The following is a 20,249-nucleotide window of genomic DNA, read 5'->3' on the forward strand; positions in this document are numbered from 1 at the left end:
ATGTTCTTAGTGACCGGCCATTTGCTTGATGTTATCAGTCCATCTGGTTTTAGCTATGCCTCTGCTTCTCTTATTTGCTCTTAGTCGCCATTCAACAATTCGATTCGTTTAACAGTTGTTTCTATGTGTCCTGCCAATTTCATTTTAACACGTCAATCTTTTGAATTACATTTCTTACTTTTGATCGTCTTCTTATTTCTTCGTTGGATTTGCGATTGCTGAGCTTAAAGTCGAGCATTCTCCGTTCCATAGCTCTCTGAGTCACTTCAAGTTTTTGGACTATATTGTTGTTAAATGTCTATATTTCAGTTCCATAAGAGTCAGAGCTGGAAATATGCACTGTATGGAAGTTTTTTTTAAAGATTTGGTAGGTTTGACTTTGATTTAATGTTGCCTTTACACGTGTTAAGTAACTTGAGCAAGTAACTAAATCCAGTGACTTGCAACATGTAAACAAGTTATTTACTTTTAATTTGGTACTTGCGTAAGTAGACAATTTAGTTAGTAATTTAGTCAAGTAAATAGAAAGCTTTTTTATTTTTTCGTGCAAATAGCTTCTCCTGCCATCGTTTTTCCCAAGGTCAACTGCTCAATACATAAGTGTAAACACAGTTTAGTGCATGGCATTAGTAGGTAATACAAATGAATGAAAATATCTCGTTGGAGCGAAGACTCGACAATAAAATTTGTAGAAGAGTAGCGGGACAGACCATCTTTGTGGAATGTTAGGGACGCTGTGTTTAAAAATAAACATGCACATGATGCTGCGTATAAAGAAATTGAAGATGTTATGAATATGAAAGGATTCGGAAAATAAAAAGTAAAATTCGTGCTTTGCGTTCAAACGTATTAGCAGGAAAAGAAAAAAAATCAAATATTAGAAAAAATCAGGTGTAGGGGCGGATTAGGTTTATGTTCCAACTGCGAAGGGGTTTAACGAGAGTCGTTTAAATATGTATTGTAGAGCAACGAAAGAAAAACTCAAGATAATTTAGATGACCTGTATTTTACACTTTTATCTAACTTGAGTTAGGTACATGGGAAAATACGCTAAGCATTAAAAATCATTATATTCTGCCAAGGCCCAGAAAAATATATAAATATCCTAAAATCTCCCATACTCGTATCTGTATTTACTTGTTTTCTTCAATGTAAGTTGACAATTTTCTACGCACTCATTAAAACATTACTATTAATTCAAATATTATTCCATTACGCAGACTTAGTTGACCAACCAAAAGAAATTTATTTCTAATGTAAGCCAATCCATTCCTCGCCCTATAATCAAAAAACACTTCAGGATCTAGGATTAATACTCACCTCTCATATTTCTTGCGTCAATGTGAATCACCTGATGATTAATACGCTCATATTTTAAGTTTTCGCCGCGTACCTTATGTTTTATTCAACAGTGATGATTTTTCTCCGCAAACATCGACTACCATTTCTTTTGAAGACTTAATTCACAGAATATTTATTTCAACTGGTACACTAAAATGCTTTCTTTGCAAACAGGTTGGCCATACTGAAGAGTCATGTCCCAATATCCAAAATAGTGCTTCTTCCCAGGACCTCTCTCCAATTTCAATTGACTCGTCAAATATGGAACAATCATCTAGTGTCATTTTAACCAATGGTAATACCATTCTAAATATTCCTAATTCATCCAACATATAAACACCTTCATTCTGCCCCGAGCTTACTAAACACAAAAAATGGTGAAAAAAGCCACGTTTACTGGCAGTACAGTCTACTCACCTTAGCTCCTATCACTCACTTATACTTTTCCTAAAATTCCTAATCCATTGCCTCCGCCTGAGTTTTCTCCAACTAGCATACATAAACTTGCCAAACAGAAATCAAGAAAATCTAAATCAATTGATTATGACTGTCACACTATTAATTAAGAATCTCTCTCCATTATTAATAAACTTTACGAAAATGCCTCACAATGATTTTTACTTAATGTAACTCAACTTACTGCATTCCTCAAAAATTCCTTTGGCATCAACGACCCTCTAACTGAAGCCAGTAAATTAACCACTGACGTATCCTCGTTAATGAAAGATTTTTCCCTAATCCATACTAAGATAAAAAAAAGATAATTAAAAATCGTATAAAACGTCTGTTAAATAAAATTAAACTAAAGCTTTATCCTGATCAAAAAGATTTCACAGAAAAACTGCTTACTGACGATGGTAATACAAGTGACCCCTCGGTTCCTTCTTAGTAGTTTTTCTCTCCTTTTTCCTATATATTTTTTAAAATTAATAACATTTAGTCTAATACAATGAAATTGCTATGGATTTTATCCTTGCCTAGAAAGAATTCAAAAGATTATTTTCTCTCACAACCCCGTAATATTCTGTCTTCAGGAAACAAATTTTAAAATCGAGCATCAAGGCAAACTAAAAAACTTTGTAAGATATCATCATATTCGCACAAACTGTACAAGGGCCAGTGATGTTACCTTAAATTTTTGTATCTAGTCATGTATACTCCTCTCTTCTACCGTTAACTACAGCTTTAGAATCAGTATCGGTTGCTGCTTGGTGTCCTAAAAAACTTTCCATTTGCAGCATATACATCCTCCTGACCATACCTTCAATAAAGAAAAGTTAGTCGATTTAATATTTTATTCTATTATACTCATAAGGAAAAGACTCACTTGGTTAAAAAGTATATTATTCCCGATCTTATCAAACCGGCTTCCAACGTTATTCCAACGTCCACTCTTGATAACTTTGTTCTTCTTTAAACACACATTTCTCAAGTAATTAACAATCAACAAGATGTCGTAGTAACTATATTTGACGTTGAAGGGGCATTTGATACAATCTCCAGAAAAACAATAATTGACAAACTCTCCTACTATAATTTAGATGGTAATATTCTATTATTTGTAAAAAACTTTCCAACTAGAACCTTTAAAGTCTTTACCAATGGTCAATTTCCCCAATCTTTCCTCGAAATAAAGGTATCCTTCATGGGTCTGTATTAAGTTAGAGGGTCTCTCTACACCGTTCATTCTTGCAATTAACGAAATTTGCAGGTTCTTTCCAGCTTCCATCAAATATGTTGAATACACTGATAACCTAATAATTTACTGCCTTGTTAAATCTGTCCCCACCACATGTAAACTTATACAAAGTGCAGTAAATCTACTTTAAGATAGATCTGACGAACTAGGATTATCACTCTTTTTGAGCAAATCCAAATTAATAAAATTTTCCGGAAGGATCTTCACTCCCTTACCCCAAATTTATTTAACAATTCTTCACTATCTGTTGTTAATCAATGTAAAATTCTCGGTTTGATATTTTTAATTCCAGATTAAATTGGAAGAATCATATTTCTGAACTTAAAACTAATTGTTTTAATAGGCTAAACGTTCTTACAACTCTCAGTTATATTCAATGGGGTGCCGATGAAACTACTTTATTAAGAGTCTGCAAAGCCCTTACCCGATCTAAACTCGACTACGATCGCTTTGTCTATTTTTCGGCCTCTTGATCTGATTAGATTCAATAAACTCTTCACACTAGCGCGCTCCGTCTGTGTCTAGTTGTTTTTCGCTCTAGTTCTATCGAGAGCATGTACCGTGAATCCAATGAACCTCCTCTCTCTCTGAGACGACAGTTTCTTCTACTTTCGTATGCTTCATCAACATCCGTAAATCCCTTTAATCACGTTCATTCCCTAATTACCACAATGTCATATTCTCCCAATATCAATATCCAACATCTTATCATAAAACCTATATCTCAATTAATTTCTCCACTACTTAAACATATTGATCTCCTTCTGACTAGTTCACTTCCTCTATCGTTACTTATCCCCTGGGCTAAAAATCTTCCTTCAATAGACACCTCACTCACCATATTTAACAAACATGAATCTTCTAACATTCTTATAAAGAAAGACTTTTTAGAAATTATACAAAAAATAATATAATTTAATTCTCTATACCGATGCTTTTAAAACTGGTACTGGTGTTGGCTGTGCACTAACCACTAAACATAAACTTGTAGGATCATCTCGGTTACCGTTAACATGCAGCGTTTACACAGATGAACTGTATAGTATTCTATTGGATTTTAAATGCATCTCCTATCAAAACAGACATAGAGTAATTTATTCAAATTCCCTTTCATCTATCCATTCACTCAATACAATTTTCACTGACCACCCATTAGTTCAAAACATTCATGTCATATACCTAAATAGCTGCTCTCATAAAATATTAAGGAATAGTACTCAAAAAGCAAAAAAACAATGGAGGTCGTGAAATGATTACCTGCAACCCTTCTAGGCATAAATGGGAAAAATAAAAAATAAATGTTTAGACTTTCGGCATTTAATATGAATTCGAACAAAAGAAATAGAAGTGACAAAAATGAAAATATATTAATAACTACTATATAATTATATATTTACATATGATATGAGCAATTGGAAAATGTTTTTTATGAAAATTTAAATCTGATTACTTTCTTTAATTTTTTATTAATCTTATGCTTATTTATATACAGTTTGACTAGTTAAAGATCTAGTGCAGTTAAAATTACTAAATTATTGTTATTAATGTCAGACTTAAGTTCAATTAATTTCGAAACTAAACCATTAACATATAAAATTATGGTAAACACTAAAACATTTTAATGTTGATAATTTAAATTCTGTAACTACCAAACTAGTTTTGAGAAAATGCGATAATTTTTGCAACAAACGAGCACACTATGTACTTGATTTAGTTAAAATGTCTTAGGACATCGGTTTTCTAATTGCTGCTTATGTAATTTGGGTCAAAAAATGTGCATTATTTCTTGTAGTGACTAAAAAAGTTTAAGACAAAGTATGTTTTATAATAATTAAGTAAATTACTTAAAATAATTATGAAAGGCATTTGCACTAACGTTATTGTATATACTTTCTCATCTTTTGTTAGATGCTATGGATAAAATGTGTAAACGTGTATTTTATAGTAGTTATATAATAACTTTTATAGAAATAACACTATAGTTTCATTTTTTATCACTTTGTATATAAATATATTTAGTTTGGACAAATAAACATATAAACATATTTTAGTTTGAAACATGGAAGTTATGGAAAACCTCAGAAGGGATCACAAAGAAAGAGGGAAATTAAACCCCAAAAGTTAGACAGGGAAGAATATTGCAAATCCCTATTGAAGAAAACAAGACTATATTGTGAAATAAATTGCAGTCTTCAGAACAGATCCATTAGGCGAATACGAAGTACAACCAATTAGTCTGGACGAGATAAGACGAACCTTAAAGGTAATGAAAAATGGGAAAGCCACGGGACCGGCAAACATCCACGTTGAATTAATAAAACCTAGACCTTCAGTACTTATAAAATTGTTTTCGGAGATCTTTAATAAATATCTAATTAAACAAGAAAATATTATGGAAGATTGGAAAAGCACTATTTACAAAAACGAAGACAAAAATAAATGTAAAAACTACAGAGGTATAAGCGTTATTAGTTCATTAGGGAGGGTGTATGGTCGACTGGTAAAGTAACTTATTGAAAGCCAATATGAGGAAATAGAAGATCAGAATGGATTTCGAGCTTGTAGATCTTGTGTTCATATTATATTGGTATTTTAACAAAATATAGAGAAAAAACAGACAGAAATTTACCGACTTATTTAGTGTTCGTTGACTGAGAGATATGGATAGAGATATGGCCTAGGTGGATATTGATATGGCCACATATTTGGACATTTAGTTCAACAAAGCGATAGCAGCTTTTGCTAAAAGATTTAATCTTTTACACATACCGTATAGCCCAGAGGACAGAAAACGATATTATTAAATGGTTTTCGTTCATGGCCACCAAAGTAGGTCTCACCTCTGTACGCTAACCACTACAGTGGTCAAGCTTTAAAAGACATTCGTTGGACTTTTCGAGTTTGAATTCAGCCCAAGTGTCTGAAAAAGTAGAGATGCTGAAATGAGTCCTAATACTCTATTGATGTTGATTCGAGCAAGAAGCACAGACTTTTAATAAACTTGTCCTCCTTGGTCATATATTTGGCCATTTAATTCAACAAAGCGATAGCAGCTTTTGCTTAAAGATTTAATCTCTTACACATTAGGTATAGTCTAGAGGACAGAAAACGATATTATTTAATAGTTTTCATTTATAGCCACCTTTGCAAGTGGCACGTGTGTACACTAACCATACAGTGGTCAAGCTTTAGGAGATATTCGTTGAACGTTTCAAGTTTTAATTTGTATCAGCGCCCCAGTGTCTGATGAAGCAGAGATACTGAAATTAATCATAACACTCCATTGATACCGATTCGAGCACAGAAAGTTTAACGAGTTTGTCCTCCTAGGTCATATATTTGGCCATTTAATTCAACGAAGTGATAGCAGCTTTTGCTAAAAGATTTAATCTTTTATATATTTCGTGTAGCCCAGAGGATGGAAAACAATATTATTAAATCGTTTTCCTTCATGGCCACCAAATTAGGTGGCACCTCTGTACGCCAACCATATTATCATGAAATCTATATCTAAGAGCTGTCAGAGGTTAGAGTCAAAAAATTAAATTTAATATTAGCAATTAAACAACCCAAAAAAATTTGATTTTTTTATTTATATATAAACGTTGTTATTGCCAACTTTTATATGAATTAGGCTCCATAAAGGAGGTATGAAAAGTTTTATTTTTACTCCAAATAATGAAATTATTCAATATTATACCTATTAATTAACATTCAAATCAACCGCTAATTGGTGCACAATATTTTTCGGTAATTTGTTTTTTGCTAATATAAATAAATTTGATGGTTGACCATCACTTGAGCATGCAACATATAATTGATCGTGTGAAAAACATGGATTTTTTAAATCCGATCCGACATTGTCTGGCTTTAAGATTTAGCCCAGTTAAATAAGTTTTTTTTCATGATACTGATCCGACCAGAGAAACGACAGTTGTTTTGAGTAGTATGGACCTCTATAACAAGAACCTATACGTTTCCTGCAGTTGATTTTTTGGACTTAATTATAAGTTAATTATAGTTATTAACAAATTAATTTCAAAAACGCTAAATTTTTGATTTTTTTGTCTATCAGCAAAAAGTGAAGCATTTGAATCAAGTCTAAGAGTATAGGTCACATAAAACCTTCAAAATGGCGTTTTTTAAATGTTTTTATCTTTATTTGTTGCTTAAAAAGTTGCAAAATAAATCAAAAATTTGGATTTTTTATAAATGCTATTAACTTTTTTTAACATAAACTTATAATCTTCATATTGCATGGAATTATGAGTCTTATAATACCTAAAATATGATCCAAATTTCAAACCGATACGTCAAATAATTTAAAAGTTATTTAATTTGTTTATCATAAGAATACACGAGACAGTGGTAAGACAGCACCAACAATAGTTTGTCTTTGTCATTTAAATCTTGCATACTTCCATGTAATGCTTTAACTGAATATTTGTGAGGCAGAGTACATTCTTCCCAGATAATAACTGAACTCGTTTGCATCACTGTAACCATTCTATTTCTTTTTTAACGTTACACATTACATTTGGTTTCCTATGAATATGCTGTTTGCCCACCAACTAACAATTTTGTGAATCACCAGTAATAAGTAATTTTAAAGGATCTAGTGTAGTAGTAAGATGTGGTAACACAAGGCATACGAATTAAGGTACGACTGGGAAAAAATAATTTTTCACTACAATGTGTAATCATGCCTAATATGTCGTATGATATGATAGTAGTTGTAGACGACTGTCGACTGATTAAAAATGAAATTAAAATACTCCAAGAGATAAGGTCCACTTTGAGCACCAAGTAGTTATCATATTCGTGTTTAACGACCTCGAAAATCCCTAAGTAATGAATGACTAAAGTGAAATTAACATTAAACTCCCGAAGACCAGGTACATAGTGGGTAAATACCACGTTGCTCGATTATCGTCGCGCTGATCACCACATTTGTGTTTAGCGACCTTGACAACCCCTGAGTAACAAAAATGAACTCATTCCTGTCTATATTTTTCATGTTTTAAGAAAATTTTTAATTTTCTATCCACTTTAATGTAATTTTCATTTTACATTATCGTTAAAGCACAATTAGTGTAGAAAAGAAATATTTCATAGAATAAAAAAAAGGATCTGTTTACACTTACTAATAACAGAGGTTTATAAAAAGAAAATTGCATTAGTTAATTAATAAAGAAAAACAATAAATGTAACGAAGATAATAATCAGACCTAAAATTTAAATCAATATGTTAAACCAAAAGCTTACTGGAGTGGAATTTTTTTGTGTTTTTTCTCTCGTGATTTATTGAAATCTTAAAAGATATTACTAAAAAGGGAATTTCACCGTCATGTTTTGATGTGATACATTTGTGTGATATTATTAAAGACCAATCACAATAATATTAAGTTTGAATTTAGTCTGTGCAAAGCTGAGGAGAAAAAGTTTTAAATTATCTATAATAATTGCAAACAGTTTATATTGAATTTAGAAAAGAAAACAAAATTATTTCTAGTACAAAACATTGTTAATTGAATTAAATATTACTATCATTGTAACAAAGAAATAATAACCAAGTATATTCATAGAGCGGTTAGAAATGATTATACAACACATACGATCCATTATTGTAAATAAAAAACCGCCTTACTCCATATCCATCAATGATATGCATAACAAAAAATCTCACGTGTTCACCGGTGCATCAATTTAGATCGTACCAAACGCAGATCCACAAAGAAGGCGGGTGAAAGTAAATCAGTGGTAAGTACTCCTGTTTGAAGAAATACCCTCTCCAACTATAGTATATATACCCGCCTTTGAAGAAGGGTAGGCATCAGTACGTTTGAGTCTCAAAATAGAAATGAAGCCTTTTCTGGTATGTATATTTTAATAAAACAAAAAAAATCAAAAGCAATGGTTTTTATTTTTTCCATAAAAAGAACCTGTTTCGAGTATCTTAGAAATTTTCTTTTCAAAATTGTTTAATTAAATATTTATTTATTGTTCAGTAATGATTAAAGATTTACTACAAGGCAATATTTTTAAATTAAATTTTGGTTACGATATTATGTTCTCTTACTTTATTGATTTATTTTAGTTTAAGTAGAACAGTAAGTAGAGTTTACAATTATATTTCTTGAATGTTTGTAGTAACCAGTACAATGATTTAATTTTTTTAATGTATTTATTGTGGCGAATACTACTTGGATCATAACAAATTTTTTGTGATTTTTATTTTATATATAAATTTATCTCCCTATACTTGGAGACTATACTAGAATCATAATGGTACTACGTTACTACACTAATACTACGTTAGTAGTGATTGTTTTATTGCTCATTGGAGTATCATAAGGTCTGTGTAAGGGAATCAATTTATAGGATAGCCTTTCTGTGTTTACCCAAGTTTCATATTTCTACCTCTTTGCTTTAAACTAATTTATATTTTTATCGATAATTATGCAAATATTTGTTTCCAGTAAAGTCTCGTTTTATTTGTTTTTCTTTTATTCTTGTTCGCATAAAAATATATTTCAGTAAATTACGTAACACTAGGCTTCTGGATTATTATAGTTCTCTTCTCTTAAATTTTGCTGTGGTATTAAACATGTGTTCTGCGATTTGAATACGTTAAAAAATTTCCTGTTTAATTTTCTTTCATTATTTACTCCAAGACCCAAATATATATAATTAGCCTATATTTTAAGTGTTCAACCTATTTTTATTAGCTCTGTCGATAATTACTACCTTCGAAATATTAATTAAGAACCCATACTAACTCCGTTTAATTAGTAAAGTACTAACGTAAACGTAAACTTTTCTTCACTTTGCGATAAATACTAAGGGTATGCCTTAGGCAAAGCAGAAGTTTAACATTTTAACTATAGTTGGTAAAACCAGATGATACTTTTTAAGTCTAAACTTTAAACTTAAACTTTTATACTTAAATCAATTTAAAATGATATTTTTCCTTTTTCTACTCGTACAATCCAAACCTAGAATTGAGTCGAAATATTTTTTGTCTTTTGATATCAAGCTATTTTATTTTTTTATTTGAAGAAAATTAATTTAAACCTTGTTTATAATAATATCTCTTACGTAAATAGATGGAAGAATTAATTTGATTAATTCTTATTGTCAATGTTTTGCAATGTTTGGAGAAGTCATTTTAGATCTTAACTTAAACTTAAACTATTGCAAATTTTTTTTATGTTATAGCTTTCCATTATTAAGGACACTAATATATATTATTCATGAACATTTCAGATAGGAACCCTAGTTTTAGCAGTCGTCGCAGTTGCCACATGCGGCGAGGCTACAGAAAAGAAGAATGAAAAACGAGGCATTTTGTCTAGCGATATCGGAAGTGGATACGGAGGCGGCCACGGGGGAGGCATAGCACTTGAACTTGGTGGCGGGCATGGCTTAGGAGGAGGAAGTCTAGGAGGACATGGAGGTAAATTTTTATAATACTTAAAATATTTATATATATATATATATATATATATATATATATATATATATATATATATATATATATATAAACTTATCAGTCTTCAATAGCGTTGATCCTCACCTTCAATTTACATGTGAATTGGAGTTTGGTAATACAGACAGAAACCAACCATCAGAAACGCTCCATTATTGAAATGTGTGAGATCCTTAAGAACCCATCTGCAATAAAGAACAGAACCGACATCGACAATTTAAGCCAGTTTTACCACTCTCTTATCTTACGAAATAAATAATACCAATTATTTCTTTAGTTCAAATGTGGCTTATTTTCCATTTAAAATAATAACACCATATTTCCAAGTTTAAAAAAAAAAATATATCAAAAATATTTCCACCATACAAATCTAGCCGTCCAACTAATTATTCAACGACCCTCATAGAAGTTCATAATTGTGCCTCAAACCATCACAGGGATTGGAATTTGGTTAACATACGACCCTTAAATTTTCAGTACCGCGTCGCGTCGTTTGAATAGATTGCAATAAATCAGTGCTTTGTTTGTCTTCATTGGAGAAACATCTCTAAATGAAGCCAAATGTCCGTTTAAAATATCTAAATCTTGATATCTTTGAATATGAACATTATTAACTGCAGAGTTTGTGTGTTTTTTGTTTTTTGTTTATGTTAAGTTAGTTTGTTAGATTTAAATGTTGAGTTGATTTAACAGTACATATATTATAACATCAATAATATACTACGTATTGTAAGTTATGAACTATTAACACCCGTATATCTTATAAACTCTTTGTCATCTGTTGTATTTTAGAGAACTGATGAAGCCTTAGAAATATAAGGCGAAACGTCTTAGATTAAACTAATGAAGTAGTCGACTTCTTTTTTATTTGCCAACCTTAATGACCGATTAAACCTCTGAATTCACTAGTTGAATACCTTTGAAATATTATATATAATATATATATATATATATATATATATATATATATATATATATATATATATATATATATATATGTGTGTGTGTGTGTCTGTGTGTGTATACATATATAAATAAGTTTCTTACTATGTAAGCTATTTAATAACGACAATCATTTATTTATAGGTGGTATCAGTCTGGGCGGTAGTTATGGAGGAGGATATGAAAGTGGACATGGAGGAGGATATGGAGGAGGACTTGGAGGAGGATATGGAGGAGGACTTGGAGGAGGACTTGGAGGAGGATATGGAGGAGGACTTGGAGGAGGATTAGGATTAGGAGGAGGATTAGGTGGTGGAATTGGAGGTGGTGGTGCTACTGTGACTACCATAAACAGAGCAGTACCTGTGCCTGTACCTCAACCTTATCCAGTTACCGTCAACAGACCAGTTCCAGTTCCAGTACCACAACCTGTTGAAGTTCCGGTCCCCAGACCAGTTCAAGTAAGATGTCAATATACGTAAAAAACTTGAATTTATTTTGCTTTGTAATAGGTTCCAGTTCCAGTTGCGCAACCTGTTGAAGTTCCCAGACCATATCCTGTTATAGTAAATCGTCCAGTACCTGTAGCCGTTCCAACTCCTGTACGCGTACCAGTTCCACAACCTGTCGGTGTTCCAGTGCCACAACCTTATCCAGTTACAGTGCCACAACCTGTTCCAGTTAGAGTACCTCAAACTATTGTAGTACCAGTTGCTCAACCCATTGTTGTTGGAGGCGGTGGTGGTGGACTTGGAGGTGGATTAGGAGGCGGATTCGGAGGTGGTCTTGGCGGTGGAATTGGAGGTGGACTTGGTGGTGGATTGGGAGGACACGGGTCTCTTGGAGGTGGATTAGGAGGAGGGCACAGTCTCATCAGTAGTGGTTTGGACCACGGATCTCTTGGAGGAAGCTATTCTCTTGGAGGACACGGTGGTAGCCTAGGAGGTATTTCCTTGGGCAGTAGTCATGGTTATGGAGGTGGTTATGGAGGTGGTTATGGAGGTGGTTATGGAGGAGGAGCTTCAATCTCTATTGGAAAATCAATTTCCCTAGGATCTGGAGGACACGGTGGTGGTGCTACCAGTTACTCCAGTATTTCTCATGGACATTCCAAATATTAGAAAAGTAAGAGACTAGCAAACGCGTATAAAAATTATTGAAAAATGGTTTAAATTAGTATTCGACTAATTGTGATAAAAGATTTTTTATATTGTTGTAGTATGTATGTATATATTTTTTTAAAAAAATTAAATAAATCATTAATTGTTTAACATAAATACTATCTATCTTATCCTATTTAATAACTTGCGCTTAATGGCTTACATAATTCTAGAATTTATATAAACAAACCAACTATCCTGTTCTGTTAACCATTTGTTTCAGTACATAGTTTACTTATATATAAATAAATTAAAAATATTAACTTATAATAGAGATCAGACCCGATATAGAAATATAATACCAAATAAGGTATCAGGTTAAGTGATCAAAAAAGGGATGGATGAAACAAAAATGTCGTTAAATTAAAGAACTAAAAAGATACCATGACAAGTTAAATATAAACAAAAAACTTAAATAAATAATTTACACGTAAAAAAGAATACCAACTTCATAAAAAAACTCAAAACAGAAAAAATTAATCCTCAACTTAAACAAGAACTAGAAAGCATAGATTAAATGCATAAAAATTCTTTCTTGATACGAGAACATAACACGCAAAAAAATTTAAAATCGCAAGTGGAGAAAGTGGTCAACAAAGTAAAAATGGGAAAGTAGCAGATCCCGGTCATATATCATGAAACTGGCTTAGATTTCTTCATGCCGAAATTCCATTTACGAACCTGGAAAATTCCACAGATTTGATTCCACAACAATATTTTCAAATTCTACAAAAAAACCTAACATTATCATGTGAAGACAATTTTTTTTAGTTCCCTTTTTCATGCTGCTTCCAAAAGATAATTCTCAAAATAGATAAACACAAATACAAAAATGCAGTGGAGAATCTTCTGCTTCTTATGGTGCCCTATCCAATTAGTGGATGTTGGCGACAATTCTGGCATACTCCTCTTGGTCTTGTGTGGCTTTAAAGAGTGCATGGGCATCAAGGTTTGTATATCCCTTATGCTTTTAAGCCATGAGTATTTCTTTCTTCCGATGCCTCGTTTTCCTTCTATCTGTCCTTCCATAATAAGCTTTAAGAACTGGTACTTGGAACTTCGAAATATATGATCCAGATAAGCAGTTTTTCTTCTTTTTATTATTGGTAGCAATTCTCATTCTCTATCCATTCGATTTAATACTTCGACATTTGTTATGTGGTCTGTCCAGGGAATTTTAAGTAGTCTTCCAAATACCCACATTTCAAAGGCCCCCAATTGGTTCATCACATTGGCCTTTATGGTCCAGGTTTCTACACCATATAGCAGTAAATGTAACATTTTACAAAGCGATATCGAAGCGTTAAGTTAAGACTGCTGTTGCTTAGCAAGGTTCTCATATTAGTAAACACTGTTTTTTTGAGGATCTAGATCTTCGGTTATCCAACTACCGAGATATCTGAACTTGGGGACCTTTTGGTTGTTCTTATTGTTTACTCTTATATTTAATTGCATATTTTGTGTTCGAATAGAAGCAGTAGAGATGGATGCAATGAGAAGATCTTTAGGTATTTCCAGACGAGACCGAATCAGAAATGATGTAATAAAACAACGTATGGGAATAGAAGGAAATATAACTCAAAATATAGAGAAGAAACAATTAAGGTGGTATGGGCATGTTCAACGGATGCCAGAAACAAGACTCCCCAAAAAAGTAATAGAATGGCAACCGATAGGTCGACGGAAAAGAGGAAGACCCAGATTAGAATGGCAACACGGCGTAAACAAGTCCATGAGCGAAAGAAATTTAACAACAAACGACTGCGAAGATAGGAAGAGATGGTGGTAAGGTATCGGACAACGTCGAAAGACGTTCTAAACCGATGTATATATATTTTGTGTTCTGCTAACCACCATTATCTTCGTCTTGTCTATATTAATCTTCAAGCCCAGTCGTTCTCCTTCAGTGTTTATTCTATCTATTAGTCGTTGTAGCGCTTCTTGGCTATCAGCTATTATGACTATCATCAGCATAGCGAAGATTACTAATAGTCTGTCGGTTGATTTTGATTCCATCTTCAGTGTCACTTAAGGCTCTATCGAAAATCGTTTTAGAGTAAAGATTAAAAAGGAGGGGTGACAGAACACAACCCTGTTGTACACCTTTTTCGATTGAGAAATATGATGTAGATTCCAGTCCTACTCTCACAGATGCCACTTAATTCATATAAAGGTCCTTTATGATTTTAAGGTCATTCTCATCTATCGAACGTTCCTGGAGCAATCTTACTAATTCTGAATGATTAACCCAATCGAACGCTTTCTGGTAATCTATAAAGCATAGTAAGACATCTTTGCTGATCTCTGCATTTCTGAAGAAGGACAGTTAAGCTATAAAGTGCTTCTCTTGTGCCAGATCAGAGAGGTCTGAAACCGAACTGTGTGGGGCTCTTTCACATCTGTTGTATATTATTGTGTGAATTATTTTTAAGAAGAGTTTTAGGACCTGGCTCAATAAGCTGATCATTCGGAATTGGTAGCAACTATTAGCGTTTGGCATTTTTGGGATTGGTATAAAGATTGATTGAAGCCAATCCAGTGGTATTTGACCGGGCCCATAAATGTCATTAAAAAGATATACCAAGGCGTCTATGTTGTCTTCACTCAACATTTTTAGAACCTCTATGTATATGTCGTCTGGGCCTGGTGCTTTTCCGCATTTGCTCTGTTTGACTGCCCTTAGAACTTCTGACTTCAATATTTTGGGGGAGGGTTCACTTTTATATTCAATTTCAGACTTTCTTCTAGTGTTGTCTAAGTATATTTGCTGTGTGTAGTTTCTCCAATGTTGAAGTAGATCATTGGGATCAGTAAACAATTTATTGTACTTCACAATACTGTTAAAACTGCAAGGATTTGTATGACCTGTCAGTTCTTTAACGAGTTTATGTATGTTAAAGTGGTCATGTTTTTCTTCCAATTCCTCCATTTCTGCATACCCGTCTAGCAGCCACTGTTCTTTTGCTTTGCGACACTCTTTTCGTATTTGTCAGTGGGAAATAATGAACAATTTACTTTTAGAAATGAACTGGTAGCGAGAGGAGCTTTGTTCTCAATGTTAAAATTATACTACAGATCAGAGAGGTACATAAACTAATTTACTTATATATGCTTTATAAGTTTTTAAAATGCGTTTGGTAGAGTTTAACACGGTAGACTGTTTAATCTTCTACCACTGACGTGTACATTCTGGAACATAACTACGGATGTGCTAGGTAGACCCCTTGTAATTTCTATTTGGTATTGCCAACATTTTTTAAAAATATGACAAATAATATTAAATATAGTTTTTTTGATACATTTTATATTAGTGTACGCATTTTTTTAATTATATTTTTTTAAATTGTTATTTATCAAACATATTATAAATTGCATGTCAAAATGTTTATTTCAAACTGGGTAGTAGAAATAAATAACAGAGAATAAATAAATAAGAATGTGTAAAGTAACTTTTTATCTGAATTCCCATATTGCAAAAGTTTGTAACTTGTAGTTTTTTATATAGAGGGTTAATTTTTTTGGTTTATTTTATTCTTTCATATTTTGTATATTTTTATCTTTATTTTTCATAAATATTTTATTAACAAACTGGGTAGTAGAAATATATAACAGACTCAAAATCTATTTATTTAGTAAGCTACGTCCGGTTTCGTCCACTACAGTTTTCTGATCATCATCAGGTCACCGGTAAATACAATCTTTAGAATGCTGAATAATTACATATTGTAATACCACAAATTTAACCAAACCTTACATCAGGTATGGTACAAAAGGTGCCAATATTACTTATGTTAGTTGAAATTGAGGGGAGGTGGTTTTTTTATTGAATATAATGGTGACATTGGTATAAAAATAATATAAGCACTATTTGCATTCCGGTATCGGTCTGTACAAAGTATCGTCTGTGGGTATTCAACTTAATATACATCGACCTAAAAAGGGCGATGTTCCTTGAGCAGCTAGTCTAGAAGCTTCTTGTGTTGTGATAAATTATAAACAGAAATAACATTATTGTTTGTAACTGTGTCAGTATTGTTGTATTAAAGAAATTATTTATCTTTATTCTAGAGATAGATTTATGAAGATGTGTTATTTACTTATTTATTTAATTTTAAGATGAGTTAATAACCTATTTCTAAATGATATATGTAATATGGCTCTTAATCCGGGAAAAAAAGGGGGTTTACATAGAAAGTTTGCTAAAGTTATTATTTTATTCAGTGAATAACTCTAAAAAATTAGCTGGCTATAATAATAACTTCACTGACTAAAATGATAACTTTGGCAAACTTTCTATAAAAACCCCCGTTTTTTCCTGATTATGAGCCATATTACATATATGATTTAAAAATAGGTTATTAATTCATCTTAGGTACCAAAAAGGTAAATAATTTCTTTAATACAACATCACTGACAGAGTTATAAGCAATAACGTCCTTTATATTTTCTTTTTTTGTTCACAATTAATCACAACACAAAGTAGCTTCTAGACTAGCTCCTCAAGAAAGATCCCCCTTTTCAGGTCGATGTATATTAAGTTGAAAACCCACAGACGATACTTTGGCATAAATGAGTTCCATCTTAACAATAGACCTTTTACCGGAATGTAAGTACTGCTTATATTATTTTTATACTAATGTCATCATTACATTGAATAAAAAAACACATCCCTTAATTTTAACTTACATAAGTTATGTTGGCACCTATGGTACCATACCTGTTGTAAGGTTTGGTTAAATAAGTAGTATAACAATGTAATTTTTTTAGCTTAATAAAGATTATCCAGATTTAGCCATACGGCTCCTTCTTCTACTTCTTCTTGTGTCACTCCTATCGGAGATTCTGGCTATTCTGACCTTGTTTACAGCTGACCTAATGAGTTCATTAGTGGTACAGCCAAACCACTCTCTCAAATTATGCAACCATGACATTCTTCTACTGCTTGCATTCCGTTTTCCTTTTATTTTTCCTTGCATTATATTTTGAAGTAATGCGTATTTATGTCCTCTCATCAGGTGACAGAAATATTCGAGTTTTCTTTGTTTGATCGTTGACAAAATTTCTGGGTCTTTTCGGCTCTCGGATTTAGCCATACGGCTCACACTCCCTCTAAGGGGAAAATTCACTCATCCCAGATACCTAAGGTATCAAAAGGATGGAGCTCTGGTGGGACTCTTTCCGTGTTATCGAGCCCTAGGTGACTTGGTATGTTGGAGTATCTCCCAAAAATTTTCGTACACATCTGGACGTCGTGAGGAGTACAGCTTTCTGCATGGCCTTATAGAGATGTTCATTTAGACCCAGCTGTTTTATGTTCTCTAGGAGGTTTTTGGGAATAACGCAGTAGAATAATAGGTACTGCCTGGGTACTTTCCATTCTCCATTGTCGCCGAAGTTAGTTCAGTTTTCATTTGTTTATGGTCAATTTTCCGCGCTTGTTTTACTCCGAGATATTTGTAAATATCATTTTCACCCATTGCCTCAATGTTTTGGCCATCTTGCATATCGAAACGTCCGGGCTGAACCTTTCCTCTGACTATACGGCACTTGTCTAGTCCAAAATTCATACTAATATCATTTGAGCAATTTTCTACAGTTTTTAGCATCTGATCTAAGTGGTTTCAAGTGGAAGCCATTAATTTCAAATCATCCATATACAACAAATGATTAAGCTTCGCCACAACAGTATTGTTATTTTTGATGCTAAAACCTGGGTGAGTGGAGTTTAGTAGCTGAGTGGGTTCATCGCTAAACAGAACCAAAAAGGAATCAACGAGTCCCCCTGGAAAAGGCCCCGGTTAATTGGGATATCTTCAGTTTCGATGTTGTTTTCACCGGGTACTTGAAGGTGAATTTTAGTCTTACACTCCGTCATTATATGCTTTAAAAAGGTCACTTTATTATCATCGACTATATATTTTCAATATATTTATAAGCCATTCAAGCGGTACTGAATCAAAGGCCTTCTTTTAGTCGATGAAGGCGATGAAAAGGTTCCTGTTTTTGGTGTATGCCTAGTTGGAAATGACTGAGTCGATTATAGGTTGTTCTTTACAGCCCATGGAACCCTTAGCGCATCCCTTCTGTTGAGGCTCTATGATATGGTTTAGAGAACAGTGTTGGTAGATACGCTGGGCTACACAGGATGTGACCAATTTGTACAAAGTTGGAAGACAAGTAATTGGGCGGTACTTGGCTGGATCTTGGGTATTATTTTGTTCCTTCGGTATTAGATAAGTAGTTCCCTGAGTAAGAAATGGTGGTATTTCCTGCGGAATAAAAATAACATGATTAATTAAAACTGTTAAGAGCTCGTGTACACTCCAAAACTTCTTTAGCCAGAAGTTTTAAACTCCGTCTGGTCCAGGAGATTTCCAGTTAAGAAATTCTTTGATATTGTTCGGGACTTCGTCAGCGGTGAAAGGTTCATAGGGAATATTACTGTATTGTTGGCAGTTGTTCGTCGTTTCTTCAAACGATCCAGCATTGTTGTTGTGAGTAGCTGGCGTCTACAGTTAGTTTACCCTAAACTCATGTATTTCTTCTTGGCTTGGGTAGGATTTCTTTGCATTTTATACAGTAGAATTAGGTTTCCTATAGAAAGCCTTCTCTGCTTGTTCAAAAAGTATATTTTCAAATTTCTGGTTGTTACTAACTTTGTATCTCCTCAGGCGGCCTAAGTAAATAGATAGTTTTTGTTTTAATGTGTCCAGGTATTGTTGAGGTGTGTTGTTTTCTGGATCATGTCGTGAGTGTCTTAGAGTGTTAAACAATATTTCTTTAGCTCTCTTGATGACTTTTCTACTTCTTACTTCTCTTATGTATTCTGTTATTTGTCCAATGTCCCTACGCAGTAATTCAATCTTTCTCAGCAGTTGTTTTTTCCCAGGGTCCAAATCTGTTACCAGTCCTTCCGATGTTGTTACCCGGTTGTGTTCTGATCTTATTGTCCATAACATTAGCAATTGCTGTAAAAGTTTCTTAAAAGATTTTATTTCTGGTAGCGGTGGTCTGCTAAGTGCTTGTCCTACTGTGTATTATTAGGTTGGGTTTTTGTATGAGAAGCTTAGGAATCTGCGTATTAGAGATTTCATTAGGGACTTGGTCTGCAACTTGCTCTTGGTTATGGATCTCCCGTTCGACTTCGCTTCTGATGGTATTGCGTCTACTCTCTGGGATAAGATTGTTTCTTAAAATTACCCGGTATTGGTCTGCTACTCTTTGTTCAGATACATGGATTTCTGAGTACTCCCTGCAAAATTCGGCATACAGTTTTTGTCGATAGCCGATCGTTTCTTGACCGAGGTTTTTCACCTTATAATAAAAGCGCAAAATATTTTTGTTTATAGACAAAGTCCATTTCATACGCTGCCTCGGTCGTCCGGCTTGAGTGAGCACCGGCTGATGTTCCAGCGCAGCACCTTCAGCAAGTGGAGCTCTTGTTGTTGTTTGGCTCATTTGTGGTTCTTCTTGTTGTTGGGCTATAGCTGATTGTATGACAGGGGCCCGCCTCCTCAACACCATGCCACCGATATCCCGCATACTGTCACGTCCAGCGCCGGCTCCAGACGTGCCCTGGCGATCCCTAGGCAGCGACCCTAAACATAAATTATTAAAC

The 20,249-nt window shown here is 33.3% G+C and overlaps 1 protein-coding gene across 1 annotated transcript in view; it reads left to right on the forward strand.

The window, feature by feature from the left end:
• The first annotated feature begins 8,773 nt into the window (after positions 1 to 8,773).
• LOC140438824 (uncharacterized) overlaps positions 8,774 to 20,249 on the forward strand; it is a 113,001-nt gene continuing 101,525 nt past the window's right edge. Inside the window, exons 1-4 of the mRNA XM_072528468.1 lie at positions 8,774 to 8,915; positions 10,307 to 10,496; positions 11,616 to 11,932; positions 11,984 to 12,590. Of these exons, the coding sequence (XP_072384569.1) occupies positions 8,901 to 8,915; positions 10,307 to 10,496; positions 11,616 to 11,932; positions 11,984 to 12,590 (1,129 nt within the window). The 5' untranslated portion in view covers positions 8,774 to 8,900. The remainder of the gene's footprint in view (positions 8,916 to 10,306; positions 10,497 to 11,615; positions 11,933 to 11,983; positions 12,591 to 20,249) is intronic.

This window comes from Diabrotica undecimpunctata, chromosome 4 (genome assembly GCF_040954645.1).
Source record: "Diabrotica undecimpunctata isolate CICGRU chromosome 4, icDiaUnde3, whole genome shotgun sequence".
Taxonomy (NCBI): domain Eukaryota; kingdom Metazoa; phylum Arthropoda; class Insecta; order Coleoptera; family Chrysomelidae; genus Diabrotica; species Diabrotica undecimpunctata.